This window comes from Plasmodium relictum (genome assembly GCF_900005765.1).
Source record: "Plasmodium relictum strain SGS1 genome assembly, chromosome: 10".
Lineage (NCBI taxonomy): Eukaryota > Apicomplexa > Aconoidasida > Haemosporida > Plasmodiidae > Plasmodium > Plasmodium relictum.
In genome coordinates this window covers 744,523-765,716 of record NC_041688.1, presented here as the reverse complement: position 1 = coordinate 765,716, position 21,194 = coordinate 744,523, and the positions used below count along the sequence as shown (strand labels likewise).

The window sequence follows — 21,194 nt, the reverse complement described above, 5'->3', positions numbered from 1 at the left end:
TTGTTATTGTTGTAAAACTTGTGAAAGAACAACCCAACACTGGTTTTTATTATAAATATCAATAATACCTCCTTGCATGCATTTTTTTATAATAGAAATATTTTATTACGTATAAAATTCAAATAGTTTTTAATTAATATATAAAAAAATTTAATGATGATTCTCTTCAACTCCTTTTTCTTTTGTTAATATACACAAACTAATGAAATATGAAATTAATATATTTAATGTTTTTATTATTGTCCAATCAATTGTTTTGCCTATGAATTTTATTTTGTTCTTCGTGTGTCAGTTAAATATATATTATTATTAATAATCCTTTTTATTTTTAATTTATAATACATGATTAAAAATTTTATAAAGAAACGACTGCAAATAACACACATTTTATATAAAAGTTTTAATTTTATATACTTAACATAAAAAATAGAAAAAATTATTAAAATTCTTTTTTTATTGTTATTTTTAAGTTTTTATTTACACTTGTCATTAGTTTTTTATTTTATTAATGGGATATAGTGATTTTTTTACATAGTTGTATTATTAAAAGACCATGTGCATTTACACGAGTGTTTTTTACGATTTAATTTACTTTTTTTTGTTTCTTTTGTTTTTTTATTCATAAAATTTGTAAATCTACTTAATGTTATTTAGTAAGAGATAAAGTTGAATTATTCTCAAAATGCTTTTTCGAAAATTAATACTGTAAAAAGAAAATTAAATAATAAAAAACAGGAAGAAAAAATATAGATAAAAATGTATTTTTTTTGCTTTTTTTTTTTTATTCGTTTATAAAAATATATAACATGAGATTAATTTCCTTAAAAAAAAGGTTAAATTGTAGATTTTTTCTATTAATAGGTTAGGTAAACTTTTGATAGCTTTATTACAAGATATTTTTATTTTTGAACCGTTTCATATATCTATATTTTATGAGAATAATTTTCGAAATTATTAAAAAAAGATATGAATATTTTAAATTTTAGGTATTGTTTATTAATTTTATCTTTTATGTTATTAGAAAAAGAATTTTATAATCATAATGCCTTTACTAGTTTTGATAATTTGTATATAATAAATAAAAATAATTCAAAATATTATATTTTAAATAAAAAAAATAATTATGCCAAAAATTTATATATTTTCAACAACCATAGAAAATTAAATGAGGAAATGCATAATGTCAAAGAAAATATAGAGAATGATAATGAAGACACATCAACAAACAATTTTTCTGAAAATGATGATAAATACATAAGCCAGAACAATTATAAAGGACCTAAAAAAGAAGAAAAAAAAGAAGATAATGAAATAGAACAAAAGGGGACAACAGAAGTTCAATCGGAGCTAAATGAAGTAAAAGAAGTAAAAAAAGAAGATAACAAAAAGAAAGAAAGTGAAATAGATAAATTAATAAATGATGATATATTAAATAAGAAAGAGGAAGAAAAAAGAAATGAAAAAGAAATAGAAGTGGAAGAAAAAAAAGAAAATAAAAGTTTAGAATTAGGATGTCCTAACAAGTTTAATTTTTTAGAGGAAGTATCATCAGATGAAACTAATAATGTTTTAAGTGAAAACAGTCTGCAAAATTATTCAAAATTTATTGAAGGGAAAGTTCAAATTAATATGGAAAATGAAAACTCAAACTACATAAAAGAACACGGAGAATTGTTGCAAAATAATGAAATAAAAACTCAACGCATTTATGATGAAAATGAAAAAAAAGAAAAGGGAAGTAGCCATAGTATATGGAGTAAGTGCAGTAGAAGCTGTAATGGGGGTTATACAATTAATTCTGATACAAAAGAAAAAAAAAATTGTAATGAGCAACCTTGTAGAAATTGCTCTTATAAGAAGAATATAAATTATAATGAAGAATGTTTAAAATTATTCCAGATAAACTATGATTATGTGAAAAGTAAATTGTTATGCAAAGAAGCTTGCTTAAATTATAATTTTTGCTCAGAATTTTCGTATAATTATTCAACAGGAAAATGTATTTTGTTAAATACCGTTGATGAATTGTGTGAAATTATTAAAGAACAAAATAATGAGATTTATCCTGCTGATTATGATTTTCATGTTTGTTCAAAAAAATTGGATAGTCATCATAAAAAAAACATAATTTTATCAAGTAATAATCAAAAAAAGTACAAAAAAAATGAATATTATTGCATTTAAGTAATATCTATAATTTATATACATTATTATAATTTATTAATATATATATATATATATATATATATATATGTATTTCTTTATTTTCATAATAAATTTTTTTACGTTTTTAAAATCTATAGAGTGTGGAATTTTAATGAATTATAACATTTACATAGGACAATTATGTGTAAAACCAAAAATTATAAAACGAGAAATATTGAAAGATTGGAGAGATTGCTTAAATAATTTAAATAATTATGAAAATAATTATATTGCAACATATGATACAAATAATGTATGTTCCGTTATTGATTCAACATTTTCTAATTGGAATGAAATTATAAATAATGAAGATAAATTTTGTTTATTTAAAGATTCTAATATGATAATACTATTAAAAAATGTTTCTAGTAGCAAATGCACAAGTACTTGCTTACATGAAAAGAAATTTAGTAAATGGAGTAATTGCATTGATTTAGGAAAAGATAGCTATCAAATAAGAGTTAAAGGTATTTTATCTAAACCTTATGGATTAGATAAATGTCTTGGAACATTAGAAAAGAAAAATTGCTTCAGCAAAGAAGTAGTAACTGGTGATTTTTTGAATGATACGGCAAGTTGTACTTTTAATTTTTCTCTGCATCTTGATAGATGTTCGTATATATGTAGCGGTAATAATGCTACAATTCCTCATGTATTTAAAATCTTGCATAACAATGTTGATAAGTATGGTCTTTCTTGTCCTATAAATGAAAAAATAATTTTGATAGAATTTTGCAAATACTGTGAAAAAGAAAAAAAAAAGAGGAATAGTAGTAATAACAGTAAAGTTAGTTTAGTAGATCTTAAAAGACATGAAGATTTTTCTATTAACAGTAGTGAAAAATATAAAATACAAAATATGCAAAAGCATTTTCCTCTATATATATTTAGTTCAGATTCAAAATATGATTTGAATTTTAATAAAAATAATTATAGTTTTGCATCATTAGATTCAAGTACTAATAATTCCGATATGGTTCCTATGAATTTTCTTATAAGCAATTCAGTTATAAATTTAACAGATGATGACTACAATAAATTAATGAAAGAAGGAAGTGTAAAAGTATATAAAGATAATGAATTAATAGATTATAAATATGAGGATTTTGAAATAAAAGATGAAAATAAAATCAATGAAGAAGATAAAGTTGAAGACGAGGACAAAGATGATTCTTATGATGACATATATAACAAAGGCACTATTTCTGAAAGACTACCAGCAGATGACTATAAAGTCCCTAAAATATATAACAAAGAAGGTGAAATTAAGAATTATGTAATTATTATTTCAGTATTACTCTCATTATTATTAATAATTTTTATTATATATTACTTTGATCTCATACAAAAATTTAAAAGGATATTAAGCAAAAAAAGAAAATCTAATAAATCCATGACTATAGCTGCCGAAAAATCGTCAGGTATTTATATTGATAATGCCTTTGCAGAGACTACAAATGTTTAAAAAATGAATTGAAGAGAAAATAAAAGGGTTATTAAATTAACAAAATATGTTCTATGAAATTTTTAATTAGTACATAACTTTGTATTTTTATCATAATATTGCTTTAATTCTATGAGTATATATATTATATATATATATATATATTTTTTTTTTCTCTTTTCAAATAAATATATCCATTATCATTTTTAAAAGTTGTGAACTTTTATTTTATTTGTTTATCTATTTATATTTTTTATTGTATCTCATTACTTAGCCTTTATTTGTAACTATTTTGTTATCATTAATAGATTATTTGTATTTGTAACTTTTTTTTTTTACTTAACTTCATGTTTTATAATTAGTAACATATATTTTTAAATTAAAAAAAAAAAAATATTAATCTTTATTTTTTAAAAATTTTTTACATCTTTTCAAAAAATTTGAAAAGTATGAAAATAAAATCATAATGAAATATATAAAAGAAATTTTATCATTTTTTTAAATTTAATATTATGTTATTTAAGTGTAAATATATTATTCTATTTTTTATATTAATCTAAAACTTTCATATTTTTCTTTTTCTTCTTAGAGAAATTCTCATAAAACTTTACAAAAAGCTTTTTCTTATTCTCTTATTTAAAAAAAAAAATAGAAATATTAAACTTCATTGATATATTTTTATTAATCTCTGTTTTATTGCCTTGTATAATTTAAAAGAAGAAAAAATATATATATGTAAAATAATTAAGGGTGTATCTATGTTTAACATATGAAAAATTAAAAATTTATTTGAAATTTAAAGTTAATATAAATGTAAAACACTTTATAGATGTGAAAATTTTATATAAATTTACACACATTTTTTAATTTATTTATTTTAATGAAAACTTTTTTTTTTACATATATATATTCAATGATTTTTATTATTTCTATTATTTTTTCTGAAAATAGAAACTTGTTTTTTTAGGATAATATAATATAAAAACTATTCATTTAAAAAAAAAAAAATTATAAAATTTGTTTACATTAGATAAATTATATTAATCACATTTTAGAAATAAAATATTTTAGATTTATCTGGTTATAATAAAAATGAGATATTTTTTAATTTTTGTACTTTTACAATTTTTTTAAAAAATGTTTTGACTGACATGTTCAATATGAAGAATAATACACTTTAAAAAATATTTAAAATAAATAGGAGAATATATACATGTATTCATATATCATCATTTCGTAAAATATTATTATAATTAGAAATAAATTTCTTTAATAAGAATATATTTTAATTAATTCAAAATTGTGAATTTTTTTTTTTAAGGCATTTCTTTTTAATTAAAAGTTTTAGTAATATACATTATATGTATAACAAAATTATAGATATATTTTGTTCATATTAATATGAAATGATTTTTCCTTAAAGTTAATATTTTGAATACTATTTTGTGCATATATACATGAATCCTCACAATAAAAAATCATTTTTTTAAAATATTCTTAAAAAGTAATTAAATAACAAATTGATTTTAAAATAGATGTAAAAATTATTTCATCAATATAAAAATTATTTAAGTACTTTTGAAGAACACTTACGTATCATATAATCATTTATGCTAAGAGAGAAAAAAAACTGATATATTTATTTTATAATTAGTATATAAAAAAAAAATTTAGTTCCAGTATTTTCTTTTTTTATTCAATTTATAAAATATATTTTTCTTATGTTACAAAAAAAATGATTTTATAGCATACAACATTTAACGTAATTAAAGGCAAATAAAAAGTAAACAAATGCTATATAAGAACTTAAGTATCTATATTATTATTTTAGTAGAGCTTTTTCTCTTATATATCATTAAAAAAAAATAATAATTTAAAGAGATCTTATTTGTATATTTAACTAAACATAAATTATTAAATAGCATGAATAAATTGTATGCATTTAATTCCCTACATATCTCCAAATTTACATAAGATATAAAGATCCTTGTAGATTGCAATTATTTGAGTATTTTAGTATATATTTAAATGCGTTTATAAAAAAGTAGAATAATAAACAAACTTTCATTCTATAAAGTAATCAATCTTAATTTTTTTTTTTTTTTTCATTCTAATATTTTTTCTCTTTTTGTTTCTATTAAATTTAATTAGTTTAAAATATATTAATATAAAAAAATTGGGTTTTTTTACTTATGTATTTTTTTTTTTTTTTTTTTTAATATATAGAAGTGCATTTGAATTCTTATAGAAGTAAATTTTAACTCCTTTTAAAAATATCTTTATAAGTAATGTATATATAAAATTAAGTTATATACTTTAATATGCTTTTAAAAAAAGAAGCAATAAAAGAAAAAAAAAAAAATATACAAGAATTTATATTATTATTCTCTCTACATAAAAAACCTGATTTTTATTTCGTAAATTTTGTAAAATGTATGTAGTATTATGTTAATATTACAAAGAACACAAACAAAAAAAAAATAAAATAATAAAAATAAAAGTAACTTCTGTTCAAAATACACATGTTTGTTCCTTTAAGCTTAAAATACTATAAAAAAATAAAAAATAAAATCTTTTTTTTTTTAATATATTAATTTCTTTGTAATACTTTAGCTGTCATTTTAACTTTTTGAAAGATAAAATAAACATTTTGTATTACGTTTTATATTCACAAATTTTTAAATTAAAAAGTTCTATTTTTAATTCTTAGAAAAAAAAATATAATAATATATATATTATTTATACGTAAATTTTATACTTTTTTGTAATCTTTGTTTTTACGTGAACACATAATGTAATAAAAAAAAAAAAAACATAAAAAGAAGAAAAATAAAAAAAAAATTAAATGTAGAATTTGTGTGAATTAAATTTTATTGAATTTTTCATGAAATGTGAATAATTTTTTCCAAATTGTAAATTTTAAACAAAAATTTTTTATTAATATTTATAATATATATATCTACATTAAAGATCTTTTTATATATTTTTCTTTTTACTCATAGTAAATTGTTATTAAATGTATTTTGTTTTTATATATATACATATATTTCTTTTTTATTAATATAATTTTTATTTTAGCTTAAAGTATATATATTATATATATTTTTTGCACAAAAAAATGTAATTCTTTTTTTTTTTTAATATTAGATGAACAGAAAAAAAAAATAAGATACAATATATATAATAAAAATAAAAAAAAAAATGGAATGCAATCTTTTAGAAGAAGAGGCATATATTAAGAAATCTGGCCTAATAAATAAAGAAAATATAACAGAAAGAAATTCAGAGGATGAAAAAAATACTTCATGCTATGTTAGTTATTCTTCATTAAGCGACGATAGTTATTTAGATGTAGATTATGAAAATTTTCAAAAATACAAAGAACTGAAAAGTAATAATTTTAATAATATATATAATCACGATAATAATAATAATAGCAACAGTAGTAATAATAAGTCATTTAATAGCATATTCAGTGATATTTTTTATAGTGAAAATATGAAGCATATGAATAAAGATAATAATAATTTAAAAAGAGAAAAGAAAATACAAAATTCTGATATAAATAGTAAAAATATAATAAAACAAAAAAATATTATTCACAGTAATAAGGAATGTTTAAATAATGAAAATTCACTTAAAATGAATGAAGTAAATGATTCTACAAATAAAAAAAACTATGAATGTAATAATATGAATAATGATCTAAAATATAATCCTCATGAAAGTAATAATGATAATAATATGATCCGTAAAAAAAATGGAGAGAAAAAATTTTTAGAGGGTCATTTTTTGAGTGTATTAAATAAATTTAAGAAAAGTTTGAAAGAAAATGTGATAGGTAAGAAAATATGGAATAATCATAATTCAGAGGTTAATAATTTATGTGAATCTAACAGAAAAAAATGTCAAAAAGATAATTTAGAGAATAATTTCCTAGTTTCTAATGATAAAGACTATATAAATATAAATGATGTTTCTAAAGAGGCTGAAAATATGAATGATAATGTAGTAAATAAGATGGAATTTTCATTTAATAATAATTTAAATGATAAAAAAACTAATGTTACTGATAAAAAAAATAAAAATAAAGACATAATAAAAGATAATTTAAATTATGAAAAATGTGAATTAGAAGAAAACAATAAATCTATAAAGAAAGAATCATTTTATAAATTAAGTAATAATAATAATAATAATGAAAATACAAAGGATGAAAATAACGTTTTAAATTTTGAAATGTATAAAGATAAAAAATTTAATTTATTATCTGATGATTTACCTAATGATAATAAGGTCCTTTTAAATTTTTTAAAGGGTGAAACAAATGTAGCTAACTTTGATTATCCAAAGTCAGATATTTTGGATAAAAACTCTACATTTGTTAATAGTGAACTTAACATTGACAATAATAATAATAATGTCATAAATAGTAATATAAGTAAAAATATTAACTATAATAATATAAATAAAAATAATCAAACTAATCATATCATTAATAATGTTAAAAAAAACAACAACATTAATATTAATGAAGGAACTAAATTAAAATTATATATAAATAGTGCAAATGATTGTGTTGACGAGAACAAGAAGAATTATTATAATTCAAGTATTTCGATAGATAAAAAAGACGTTGGCTATAAAAAAAGGAATTATTTATTAAATAATGATTCATGTGACAACAAAATTAATTATGAAAACATTAAAAATAAAAATATACTTAATGTACAAGATATAAAAAATAGAAATCTAAATTATAAAAAAAAAAAGTCCCTTGTTCTGGGAGAATATAGTGAAAATAATAAGAATTATTTCAGAAATAACAATTTCATTGAAGACGATATAAATTGTAATAAGATACATCAAAATAAAATAAATAGTTTTTCTAATAATAAGGATTACAGATGTATCTCAACACACAACAATAATAGTGATCTTAATAGAAAAGTAGAAAAAAATAAACTAAAAAAATATTCCATAAAAAAAGACTTAAATATTCTTAAAAAACGGTGCGAACGCAATTTATCTGAAGATTATCTATATAAAATTAAAGAATATTTGTATGCCAAAAATCAGGATAAAGAGCAAAAAATGTTAAATTATTTAGATAATTCCTTAAATAAAAAAAAAAATATTTACATAAAAGATAGTAATAATAATAACATAAACAGAAAATATAACATATTAAGTGATATGAGTCTATTAAAATTAATAACGAATAATTCGAATAAAAAAATTTGTAAAATAATTGATATAGATAACAAAGTAGTAGATAATTATATAAAGAAAAAAAAAAATAAAAATTATTATAATTTAAAAAAAAGTTCTATAAATGTATGCTCTAAATGTAGGACGGAAATGCAGTTATCAAATTTCCCTTTTTTATGCTTTGAGTGCTTTATCAGGGAAATAAAAGTAAGAGTAGGAAATCAAAAAAAAAAATCAAAAAAAAATGAAATTAATAACGATTTTAAAGAAGTAAATACATATATCTATGAATTCTTTAATGAAATTGATGAATTAAAAAAAAAGTTTCAAATGGATGATGAAGAAATATCTTTTATGTTTAGCGAAATAAGAAAATGTAATTTATGGAAAACAGAAAAAAATATATGTAAAATTTTTCTAGATATTTTCAAATGTTATAATTTCAATGATAATCATAATGAAAATAATTTTTTTAAAAAGTTTCTGAAGGACAATTATGAAAAAGGAATTATTAATGATGAAGAAAAAATTAAAATTAAAAATATTTTTAATAATGATTACTTGTCGGATAATTATAAAAAAGGTATACTAAATTTCTATAATTTTTTCAAGAGAAAACAAGCAAAAAAGGAATGTGTCTACCATAATAATTATAAGAATGAAAAAAAGTTTAGATATGTAAAATATAATATGAATTATAATAAGAAAAGAGTTATTAAATATATAAATAAATTAAAAAATATATATATTTTTCTTTACAAGAATAATACATATTGTTATAGATATAATTTTGGAACTACAAAGTGTATATTAATTAATAAAAATAATAAAAAAAGCATTTATGTGAATAAAATAAAAATATATTTAAAAAATTTAAAGAAAAGTATTGATAAATATAGGATTATCAAACAAAAACTTTGTAATAATAAAAGTAGTAAGTATAATAAATGGAATAAAAATTATGAAATTCTCAATAAAAACACTAGTTCCTATAAAGTAACTAGTAACTTAAAATATGATGGTGAAGAAGTTGATAATGTAAATTTTGATAGAAAAAGTATAGTTCATGACAATCATAATTGTTATATAATGGAAAACTGTAATAATGATAAAAATGATATGGAAAATAATGATAAAAGTGATTTAATTGAAAATAATGATAGTGATAAGAATGGAGATATAATAGGAAATGATGTTAAAACTGATATAATTGAATGTAATGAAAGAACTGATATAACAGAAGATGATGATAAAAACGTTAGAATAGATGATAATTATAATAGTGATAAAAGTAATGATATGACTAGTAATAATAATTTAGATAACTTCATAATGGATATTACTAAAATGAGAAATGATAATAAATATAAGTTCAACAAAATTTTTAATATTAAAAACTCGATAAATGAATCTCAGTTACCAAATATAATAACACAAAAAATAATACCTCCTCTTATTTTACCATTAAATAAAAAATCTACTAATTTATTTTATGAACTAAGGAATAATGATTTCATAGATATAAAAAAAATCGATTATTATAAATTATTTATTATGCGAAAAAACTTATCTAATTTTTACATGAATAAAAGTATAATGAATTCAAAAGAAACTGTTGAATCTTTTGCAAATAAAGAAAGTATATGTGATAATAATTTATTAATAAATCATAAAAAAAATAATGAAACGATAGAGTTATATATACCTAACTTTTGGAGAAGTATAAAAAATGTAAATGAAATTAAATCAGTAACTACAGGAAATTCTGATGATTTTTATTTTAAACTTTTAGTTCATCCAAGAGGAAATTCTAATGAAGATAATTATTTGTCAGTTTATTTAGAAGTGGTTAAACAAGATTTTTATCCTCCTGATTGGATATTCCCGAATGTTCGATTTCAATTAACTGTTCATAATTTTAAATCAAAAAAAAATTCGATTTCTTCATGGGCTTATTGGTCTTTTACTAATAATTCTATATCAAGAGGATGGCAAAAAATGATAAGTCATTCAAAAATAAATAAAACAACAGGATTTTTGGATGATTCTGGTGGTTTATTAATTAAAGGGAAAGCTGAAAGATCTTTTAAAAAATTGTGGTCAAAAAATGTCAATCATATACCAAAGTATATATGGAGTTATATACCTGAAAAAATATATGAAAAATTTAAGAAAAATGATACATTACTCAATTTTTTATTCAAAAAATCATATTTTGATAAAATTTTGTTCTCTAACGAAAATACGGACCATAATAATAATAATAATGATATCAATAAGTTAGAAAATCTTGATTATATTAAGAATTATATATATAACAGATATTCAATAGATATATATAATTTTTCATTATTTTGGTCTCCTCAATTTATTAAAAGTTATTTTATTAATTCAGAGAATTATCATAAATTGAAAAATTATTTTTATCATAATACAAGTAACCAATTCACTAATAGTGAAATTCATAGTAGAAATAATGATATAAACATTTTAAAACAAAAAAATGACGTAATATCTGCTATTTATTCAAATTACAGTAACATGGATATTTATGATGATTTCATTAAAAATAATAGCATTGATGCCTTAAAAAATGTTACAACAGAAGAATGTACAAAAAAAAAAGAAGCATCTATGCATGATGATTTTTTTATTGATAATAGAAAACATATTCTATCATTAACTAATTACATTATTCCTGTTGTTGAATCTTTTAATGAAAATGATAATTTAACGATTTTAGTTAATTGCTTATATAATATAGAGTTATTTAAAATTATAATTTTGAAATATAATGGAAACTTATATAATAGAATTTTATCTAAATATATTAAAAGAAAAAAAGAAGAAAAATTATATAAATTGAATTCTGTAATGAAAAGATATGACATAGAAAAGCATTATACCAAAAATGATATATTAGAAAAAATAAAAAAAAATAGTTATAATAAATTATACTATTATAATCCATCTGATTTAAAAAAGAAAATTATAGATAAATTAAGTGCAACAAATGACAAAATTGAGTTTTTATATTCTTATATCAATGATAAAATAAGCAATTTAAATAACGTGTATCACACAGACTTCACCAAAATGGAGGATAATACATACAAACTTCACAATATAAATTTTATAAATATTAAAATTATTCATAATGATAGCATACATTGTATTAATTATATTAACAATTATATAAAATATATGAACTATAAGATAAATACTATTAATGATAAAATAAATAATGAAAATAAAGGACATAATCTGAATTATTTATGTAATGTAAGTAAAATAAACGTTCATATAAATTGTATAAATAATGATATTCATGATATCAACGAAAGTATAAATAGTATAAAGTATGTTGATATTTTACATAATACAAATATAGCAGGAGATACATATAATAATAATGAAAATGACATGATAAAAGGAAATGATAATATAAATAAAATAAATAATAGTAATTCAAATGATATAAATGAAAAAAACAATAATGAAAATGATAAAAATGAAAATTGTTGTGTTGGTGATTATTTTGACTTTTTGGAAACAGGTTTTATTAATAATCCTGATGAATTAAAAAATATGTCTTATAGATATACAAATGATATTAAATCATTTAATATGTTTGAATATTTTAGAAAAAACAATAAAAATGTTATAATAGCCTTACAAAGAATTTTCATATGCATGCAATTATACTCCTTAATTCTTTGCTCAAAGAAAGGAAAAGAAGATTTTGAAAAAAACGATTCTAGCTATTTAAATGAAAATTTTTATAAGGAAGAAGGTAATTTATATTTTAACAAGAGCGATAAAATAAATAAAAATGAAATTAATGAAAACTATAATGATAATAAAAATAATTTTGTCAATTTACCAAGAAATTCATATTCTTCATTATCTACTTCAATGGATACAGCCTTAAGTCATGAAGACAAGGATAATGATTTAATTGGTAATATCAATAGTAACTATCATAATTTATTTACGAATAATGTTAAAGAAAATAATAAAAAAGATGAAAACATAAATAGTGAATTCATAATTAACTCAAAAGATGTTACTAAAGAAAATAAATCATACCAATATTATAGTAGTAATATAAATCAGAATTACAATTATAACGATAATAAAGGAGAATATAACGAAAATGATATGAAATATTTAAGTAATTTAGAAATATCTAAAAAAAATTGTTTATTCTATTATAAAAATACTCTTTTTTATAATACTTTATATTCGGGAGATGATTCGAGCTCAACTTCAGCAAGTGTTGACAATATGAAAAAGATAAAAGTAAATAATAAACAAGCTATGTGTTCAATAGTAAATTCATATAATGAAAATAATAATTATTTACATTTATTTAAGCCATTGATACCAAGTATAAAGGTTTTATTAATTAGTTTAAATAAAATTTTATTTAATCAATATAGATGCGATGAACCCATTACAAAAATACATGAACAATTATTTAAGCGTATTGCTTGTGATGTAGCAAAAGATAAAATAAAATTACATAAAAAAATTAAAAAACTAAAAAAAAAAAATACTAAAAAAGAAAAAATAATTGATTTGATAAAAGATTTGAAAGATATAAGACTGTTTGAGCAAATATGTTATGAATTATTTAACTTAAAAAATAAATCGGAAGACAATAATTATAAAACAAGTAATAATAATATAAACGATGCTAGTGATTATAGTAATGATATTAATGATTATAGTGCTTCTGATGATAATTCAAAATTTCTTAATTTTCCTGGAAAAACAATAAATAATGTAAAAAAATCAGAAGAGAGTATCATCGATGTCGATGATAATGAAGGAAAAAATTTGAATTTTCATAAAAAGGAAAGATTTATGAGGGATGAAGAAGTACATGAAGATATAGAAGAAAGCACAAATATATTACTAAACAAGAAAGAAAAAAAAATTATAGAGAACATCATGCATGATAAAGAAAAAATTGCGATAAATAAAAACTGTGAAATAATGGAAAAAAATAATGAAATAAATAAAGATGAAGATGAATCTAATCAATGTAGTATTGCTAGTGGGTATGTTGATGATAATGATTATAATAAGAGTAAGAATTTCGAAAATTATAATAAAAAATTATGGAAAAATAAAAATATTAATTCATTAATTTATAATTTGATATGTAAAAAAAAAGTAAATTTTTATAAAAATTATATTAGTTGTGATAAAGATATATACAAAACTATAGAAAGCTCTTGCTATAATGAAATACCTTATGTTTTATTTTTTTACATTAATTATTTTAAAAATCTAAGAAGGGGAGAATTAATTGATATTCCATTGTGCTTAGATATATACGAAGAGAAAGAAGAAAAGGAATCTGACAATAAGAAAGGAAAAAACTTATGTTATACAATAAAAAGAAATAGTACAAAAAACAAAAATGATATTGATGAAAAAAAAATCACATATCATTTATATGCTCTCATTATATCAGAAAATAAGGATGCAAACAATATAACTATTTCAAGTCATACTAAATGTAATGATATAGAATTTAATAGTGGAAATGATTTAACTTGGAATTCTTATTCTTATTTAATTATAAAACCATATATAAAAGGATCGTGGTATAAAATTTATAAAAATAGAATAACTAAATTGGGACAATATTTTGAATTTAATGAATGGAAATGTCACAAAGATTTTTATTGTTCTTGTTGTATTTATATAAGTGATAATTATTATGGCATGTATAATCATTTCTTTTTACAACAATTCAATATTAAAGATATTAATTTCCCTTTATACTTACATACATTGAGAGAATTTGATATAGAAGAAAAGGACATATTTGAATTTAATAAAAATTTTAAAGATGACATTTATTCACTATTCGCTGATAAAAATAAAGAGAGAAACGATGACGAAGTAGTATATGAAATAAGGAAAATTCCTTTTGAAAAATCACAACAATGCGAATCAAATACAAACAACACAAGTGATAACAGTAGCAAAAGGAATGATGATTATACGTCTATAAAAAATATGGAAAACAATAATGAAAATGGATTTAAAAAAAATTTCATGACAAATAATCACGATTATGAACAGGAAAAAAAGAAAAACAATTTTAAAAAAAGTAAAGTTGAAAATTTTAAGAGAGACCATCCTTTAAAAAATTTTAATAATTTTTTAAGAACTAAAAAATATATAAAAATAGGGGATATGCATAAAGAAAAAATGAATGAAAATATATGTAATAAAAACAGTTACCCTTTTATAAAAGATGAAAATGATTTAATAATTAACTGTTTAAAAACGCATCATAGAATAATGATAAACATAAAAGAAGAATTATTTGAAGATGTAATAAAAATTGAAAATAATCAGAATATTACCTATGATTGTAAAAATGATAACAAAGCAAAAGTATGTATTGTTATTAATAAAAGCAATAGTAAATTGAAAGAGAATAGACATTTTTTTGATTTGAGAAGTATAATAAAGAATTATGGAAATTTTGATAGTAATAATTTAGATCTTCATCATGGTCTTAAACAAATAAATTTTTATGATAACTTATCAACGATCCTAAATTCATCAAACAATACATCTTTATCTTTTAATTCATTAAAAAAAAGAGAGCAGGACAATCAGAAAAATATGTTTATAGTTAATAGAAAAAAATGTATTAGTGAATTAAATGACAATGAATTTAAAGGAAATAATGGAGTATGTAATTTAAATAATAGTGAATTATATTTGCATAGTGATAAAGAATTGAATTATATAGAAAAAGTAAATAATGAAAACGAGTTGATACAATTAGTTAATATAAATGATACTAATAGTGAAATAAATAGCATACATAAAGAAAATAATAATTGTGTAAATTACGATAAAAATAATCATGTAAATATAATGAAGACATTCAATGATATGTATAAAAGTATAGAAAAAAATAGAGGAGCGAAAATTGGTTTAAACGTTGTGAATAATATACAAAAATCAAAAAATAGATATAACATAAAAAAAAATTCAAGAAATATTAATTTTGTAAATGATCATATGAATAATGATATAATTAATTCAAATGATATAGATTGCATAAAGTATATTATACATTTGCAGAATTATATAAAAAATATGAATTATAATAAGGGAGTTTATTCTGATAAAAGTAATGCTAGTATAAGGAATCCTTTTTACACTGAACTTAATGATATGTTTTATAATTCTTTTAAGGAAAAATTAAACATTAATACTATAAGGAAAAATTATATTGAAAATGAAGAAAAATCAGAATTACATAAATATTATTTAAAAACATGTTTAAATATGTTTAAAGATTTTTTTCGTCAATATTTTTATCTGAGTTTTATCAACAATTTAGAAATAAAGAAGAAAAAAAAAAATACTTATAATAATTTTTGTATAGCATTATCAGATATTTTCTTTAAAAATTTAAGTTTCAATGCGGATGAAGAGGAAAATTTTGAACATTTGTTAGGTGGTATAACTATTTATGAGTTTTATGAAAATAGGTTTAAAGAATTAAAAAATATATTAAGGAAGATTTTTATGTATTTAAATATAATTAACAGATTAATTACATATATAAAATTAAAAAAACTGTTTTTTAACGAAAATTTTGATTTGCATACTTGTAAAATGCACGACACGTTTTTCTTTAATTATTTATATTTTTTTTATAATAAATATTCAAAAAATTGTAAAAATAATTATATAAAGAAGTTATGCCAAAAACTTTCTATAAATAAAAGAGAAATAATTAATTATATAAAAAGAAACGTTAATACACTGAGAGAGGAAAATTTTTATTTTTTAGAATTTTATGAGAAGATATTTAAAAATAATGAAAATAAAAATGAAAAAGAAAATTTTAATAAATTAGAGAAATTGTTTACTTTTTGTAGTTGTATATCAGAAGAGAAAAAAAAATATACTTTTTTTGAAAAAACAAATCACGATATTGACTGCGTTTTTCGATATTTATCGTCTAATTTGCATGAGGATGTTTCATATTTAAAGAATAAAAATAACAATTTTCAGAAAAAAATCAATTATCAAAATAAAGAAAATTTTGAAAAGGAAAAGATGTTTTTTTTAAATAATAATAATAATATTGATTTAAATATTGAAAAAGTATTAAATTCTGATGAACAAAATCCCAAAAAAATGGAGTTTTTTCTTTTAAATTTATTAAACAATAAAAAAAAAACATGCATTTTATGTTATTGCGTGCGAAGATATTATTTAAGAATTTTGAAAAAGTTACAAAAAAAATTAACTTTTAAAGAATTAGATAAACAAATAGATTATATTTTTGATAAAAATTATTCAGAAATAACAAAATTATTTAAAAGAGAAAATAATAACACGGATAAAAGCTGTAATTGTTCAAGTATTTTTAAATATATAAATATTGATGATATTGAAGCATGCATAATTTATTTACTTCAAATAATGTGGAGATTTTATATTTGTGATATTCTCTCAATACCTAGTGAATTAGAGCAAATTTATGATAATTTATCGAAAAAACATAAAAGAAAAAAATATAAGAATTCAAAAGATGAGAGAAGTTGGAATTTTATAAAATATTTAAAAGAAGAAAGAGTAAATAACATAATTAATAGATATATGTCTTCTGATGAAGATTATTCATTATCACCAATTGATGATGAACAAATTGCAAACAAGAAATCTTTATTTTCTAATTTTCAATTTATTGATATTAGTGGAATAAAAAAGAAATTTCTAAACACTTATAATTTTTTTAAGAATGAAGAACTAAAGCACAATGTTGAAAACGATAAAAATAAGTATGATAATAAAAATTTTAAAAAAGTTGATAGAACAGAAAAGAAATTAAATGAAGATGCTACGTCTAATTATGATATTGATATAAATATTTTAAAAGAAGAGGAGCTGTATAAATGCAAAAGAGTATATAAAAGCACATATAATTTATTGGAAAAATTAAAAAAAGATTTAGAAAATACAGAATTGAAAAAATTGATGCAATATTTTCATTTCCGGGGAATTAAAAAAAAAATAACTAATGGAAATGAAAAAAATAATATTAATATTTGTGTTTCCCTAGATGAAGATGGAACAAATTATTCTATAGAAGAAAAACAAGAAAGAAATGAGGATTTATTAAAAAAAATTCCCGTGAATGATGAGCTTATACATTTCAATAATCATAAACTTTCTAAGGAAAGTTTCAAAAATGAAAATATATCTGCAATGTTTGAAAACAATTTTGAAAATGTGCCAAGTAGTTTGAATGTTGATCAAAAAGTTACATCAAATTTTTTTGTTAATTTAAAATTATATAAAGAGAAATATGATAATAATAATAATAATAATAATGATAATGATAAAGATACTGATATATTAAAAAAAAATATTTTTGTATCTCTTATCGATAAAGTTAGTGAAACAATGAAAAAACATAATATAGCTAATATAGATGAAATTAAAATAGTTTTATTAAAAAATGGTTATGATATAGATAAATGTTATAACGGGTTAGATGCAATATTTTTATTTTTGTCAAAAATTAAAGGTGTAAATATGAGTTTTTTAAATGAAAGTAGTATTTTGAATGATAGGAATATTTATGAAATACTTCTAGACAGTTTCCAAAACATAAATTACAGCATCATAGAAAAAGATTTTCATTCTTTAAATTATATTTTGGAGATATTTGATAACATTGATGAAAATTACATATTTCAGAGATATGATTATTTTTTTAATTTTACAGATTTGCTTTTTACTATGCAAAATATTGTTGATGATACTGATATAACACATGCTATGTTTACTCCTTTTTTTGATATACTAAATAATCTATTTAGTTACGGAATTGGTTTAAATAATAATTCTAACGAGAATAATAAAGAGATAATACAAATTAATAGCTTAGAATATTTTTTAGATAGTTTACATAAAAATATAGGATCATTATTGATTATTGATAAAAATTTTGAATGCAAAAAAGAACTATTTTCTTTTATACAATATAATAGCTTTTTCTGGTATATATTTTACAAGCAATATAACTTGTTTTTATCATATTATGATTTTGACAATCATTGTTATTTATTTAATGCTTTTCTCTTCCATTTTTTTAATTATGTTTTTAATTTTCCTCTAGATAATTTTTTCCAGTTATATAACAAATTACCCTTAGAGAAGGAACAAATTGTTGAAAAATTATTTATGAAATTTTCTTTTTTAAAAGAAGAAGAAAAATCATTATTTAAAATTATTTTACGATTTCTTTTGCAAGAACATAATCATTTTTATAATTATTATTACAATAACGAGTTATCGCTTTTTGTTTTTAATGCCATTATATCTCTGAACAATTTTTATTTAAATATGCATCAACCATACATATTTTCCAAAAGTTATACAGAATTAAATGATTATGAATATATGAATAAAAAGAAAAATAGTTTCCTAACTATAAGTAATAATCTTAAAGAAGATGAAAAAGAAGTGAAAATTAAAAGAGAGAAAGAAGAAAAAAAAAAAAGAAAAGAACACTTCGAAAACTTTAATTTGAATAATAAAAACATAATCCCATTTTTAAAAAGTAAAGAAAGAGAACTAGTAAGAGTAGGTGAAACATTTAATTTTTATACAACAAATAATTCCATATATTTTAATAACAACACTGTTAACATCCTAAATTTTATTTTAAAAGATTATAAAAAAAATAATTTTGTGAATTATAGTAATTCTAATATAAACAACGATTTATTTTATCTTGCGTACAACTATCCTGTTATTAATATAAATACAGAAAATAATAATTTGTTCACCGTCTATTTAAGAAGTATATATAATTATAATGAACATTTTAGAAATTTAAATCACGTCTATTATATATATAGTAATTTTTTTTATAATTTCCATAATCTATTTTTATTTTTGAATAAAAAAAATGATTTATTTTACTCACTTTTTAAGCTTCGATTAAAAAATAATGAATCAAAAAAGGCTGATAATTTTTTTTATGCTAATGATGATATAAATAGTAATTTAAGTAAATCTACTGTGGAAAAAGTAAAAGATGAAAGAGTACTAACTTCTAAGGAAATAAATAAAGAAGAATATTACACAAATGCTATACATAATTGTTTAAGTAAAATATTTTATTTATATGATGATATTGTATACGATATAAATGATACAGTAAATATAGATTATTATTTTAAAGACGACAAAGTAGACTTAAATTTTATTAAAGATAAAAATATTAACTATTATGAAGAAAAACAGGATATGCTTTATAAATTAAATGCTAATAAAAAAAAGAATAATAGAAATAATGAAATAGAAAAAAACATTGATGATATACTTGGTGAATTAGTAAATAATAAAGAAAAAGATATAAATATTTTAGAAAATAATGTGGAAGATCATTCAGATATTCTTAAAAATAAAAATAGCAATAAAAGGAAGAAAAATGAAAAAAACGAAGATTATTTACATATTACTGAGTTAGAAAGAGATATAATGAATATCAAATTTAATCAAAAAGAATTCTTAAGAAGAAATTTGCCATCTTTTTTTTATTCTTCGTCCTTAATTCATAATAATAAAAATGTTACTGGTGGTAACACTGATGTAATAGAAAGAAATTATGTATCTTCAGGTTTGTCAAAAAAGTATTTATGCATATCTTTATTATTTAATGTTGAGTTCTATAATATAAGAGGAATGCATATAGAAAATAAAATATTATCAAATAGAATTTTAAAGATAAACAAGGTTTTAAAAGACAGTAAAGGAAGATTAATAAATGTAAAAGTATTTCACTTATACAATATTTTTTCTAAAATAATTGAATTATATTACGAGGAGAAAAATAATAATAAAAAAGAAAAGAAGTATATAAATGGTATTGATTATAAAATTAATGAAGAATTTTATTATAAAATAAAAATTACTACTCATTTCTTTTTATTATATGCAATTAAGAAAGATTATGATAAGAAGAACAAAAATAAATTGATTTTCATGAATATTAACTCTGACTTGGAATCATATGTTGAAGATAAGAAGGAGGGATTATATAAATTTGATTTAAATATATTACTAGTCCCTATTTCTTCCCATATATTATTAAGCAGATATAATGGAAATATAAATTTATTTAACGAAAATGATTATCCATTAATAACTTTTAAATATTTAACTTCAACATATGAATTAATATGCATAGGTATTTTTACATAATTTTTTTTTAGAAAAAAATATATATTTTTATTTATTTATATATTAATATATATGCATTTAT

The 21,194-nt window shown here is 18.9% G+C and overlaps 3 protein-coding genes across 3 annotated transcripts in view; all 3 read left to right on the top strand.

Annotated features, from left to right (window-relative positions):
* Window positions 1–966: 966 nt before the first annotated feature.
* PRELSG_1020900 (conserved Plasmodium protein, unknown function) lies at window positions 967–2,184 on the top strand (the record flags this gene model as incomplete). The annotated part of the gene is made up of 1 exon (XM_028677139.1): window positions 967–2,184. The coding sequence occupies one exon, from the start codon at window positions 967–969 to the stop codon at window positions 2,182–2,184; it is 1,218 nt and encodes a 405-aa protein (XP_028533558.1).
* Window positions 2,185–2,317: 133 nt separating this feature from the next.
* PRELSG_1020800 (hypothetical protein) lies at window positions 2,318–3,670 on the top strand (the record flags this gene model as incomplete). The annotated part of the gene is made up of 1 exon (XM_028677138.1): window positions 2,318–3,670. One exon carries the CDS (start codon window positions 2,318–2,320, stop codon window positions 3,668–3,670), a length of 1,353 nt encoding a protein of 450 aa, XP_028533557.1.
* Window positions 3,671–6,850: 3,180 nt separating this feature from the next.
* The window catches only part of PRELSG_1020700 (RNA pseudouridylate synthase, putative), a gene marked incomplete at both ends in the record, with an annotated part of 28,028 nt that continues 13,684 nt past the window's right edge, over window positions 6,851–21,194 (top strand). Inside the window, one exon of the mRNA XM_028677137.1 lies at window positions 6,851–21,119. Coding sequence (XP_028533556.1) covers window positions 6,851–21,119 — 14,269 coding nt within the window. The remainder of the gene's footprint in view (window positions 21,120–21,194) is intronic.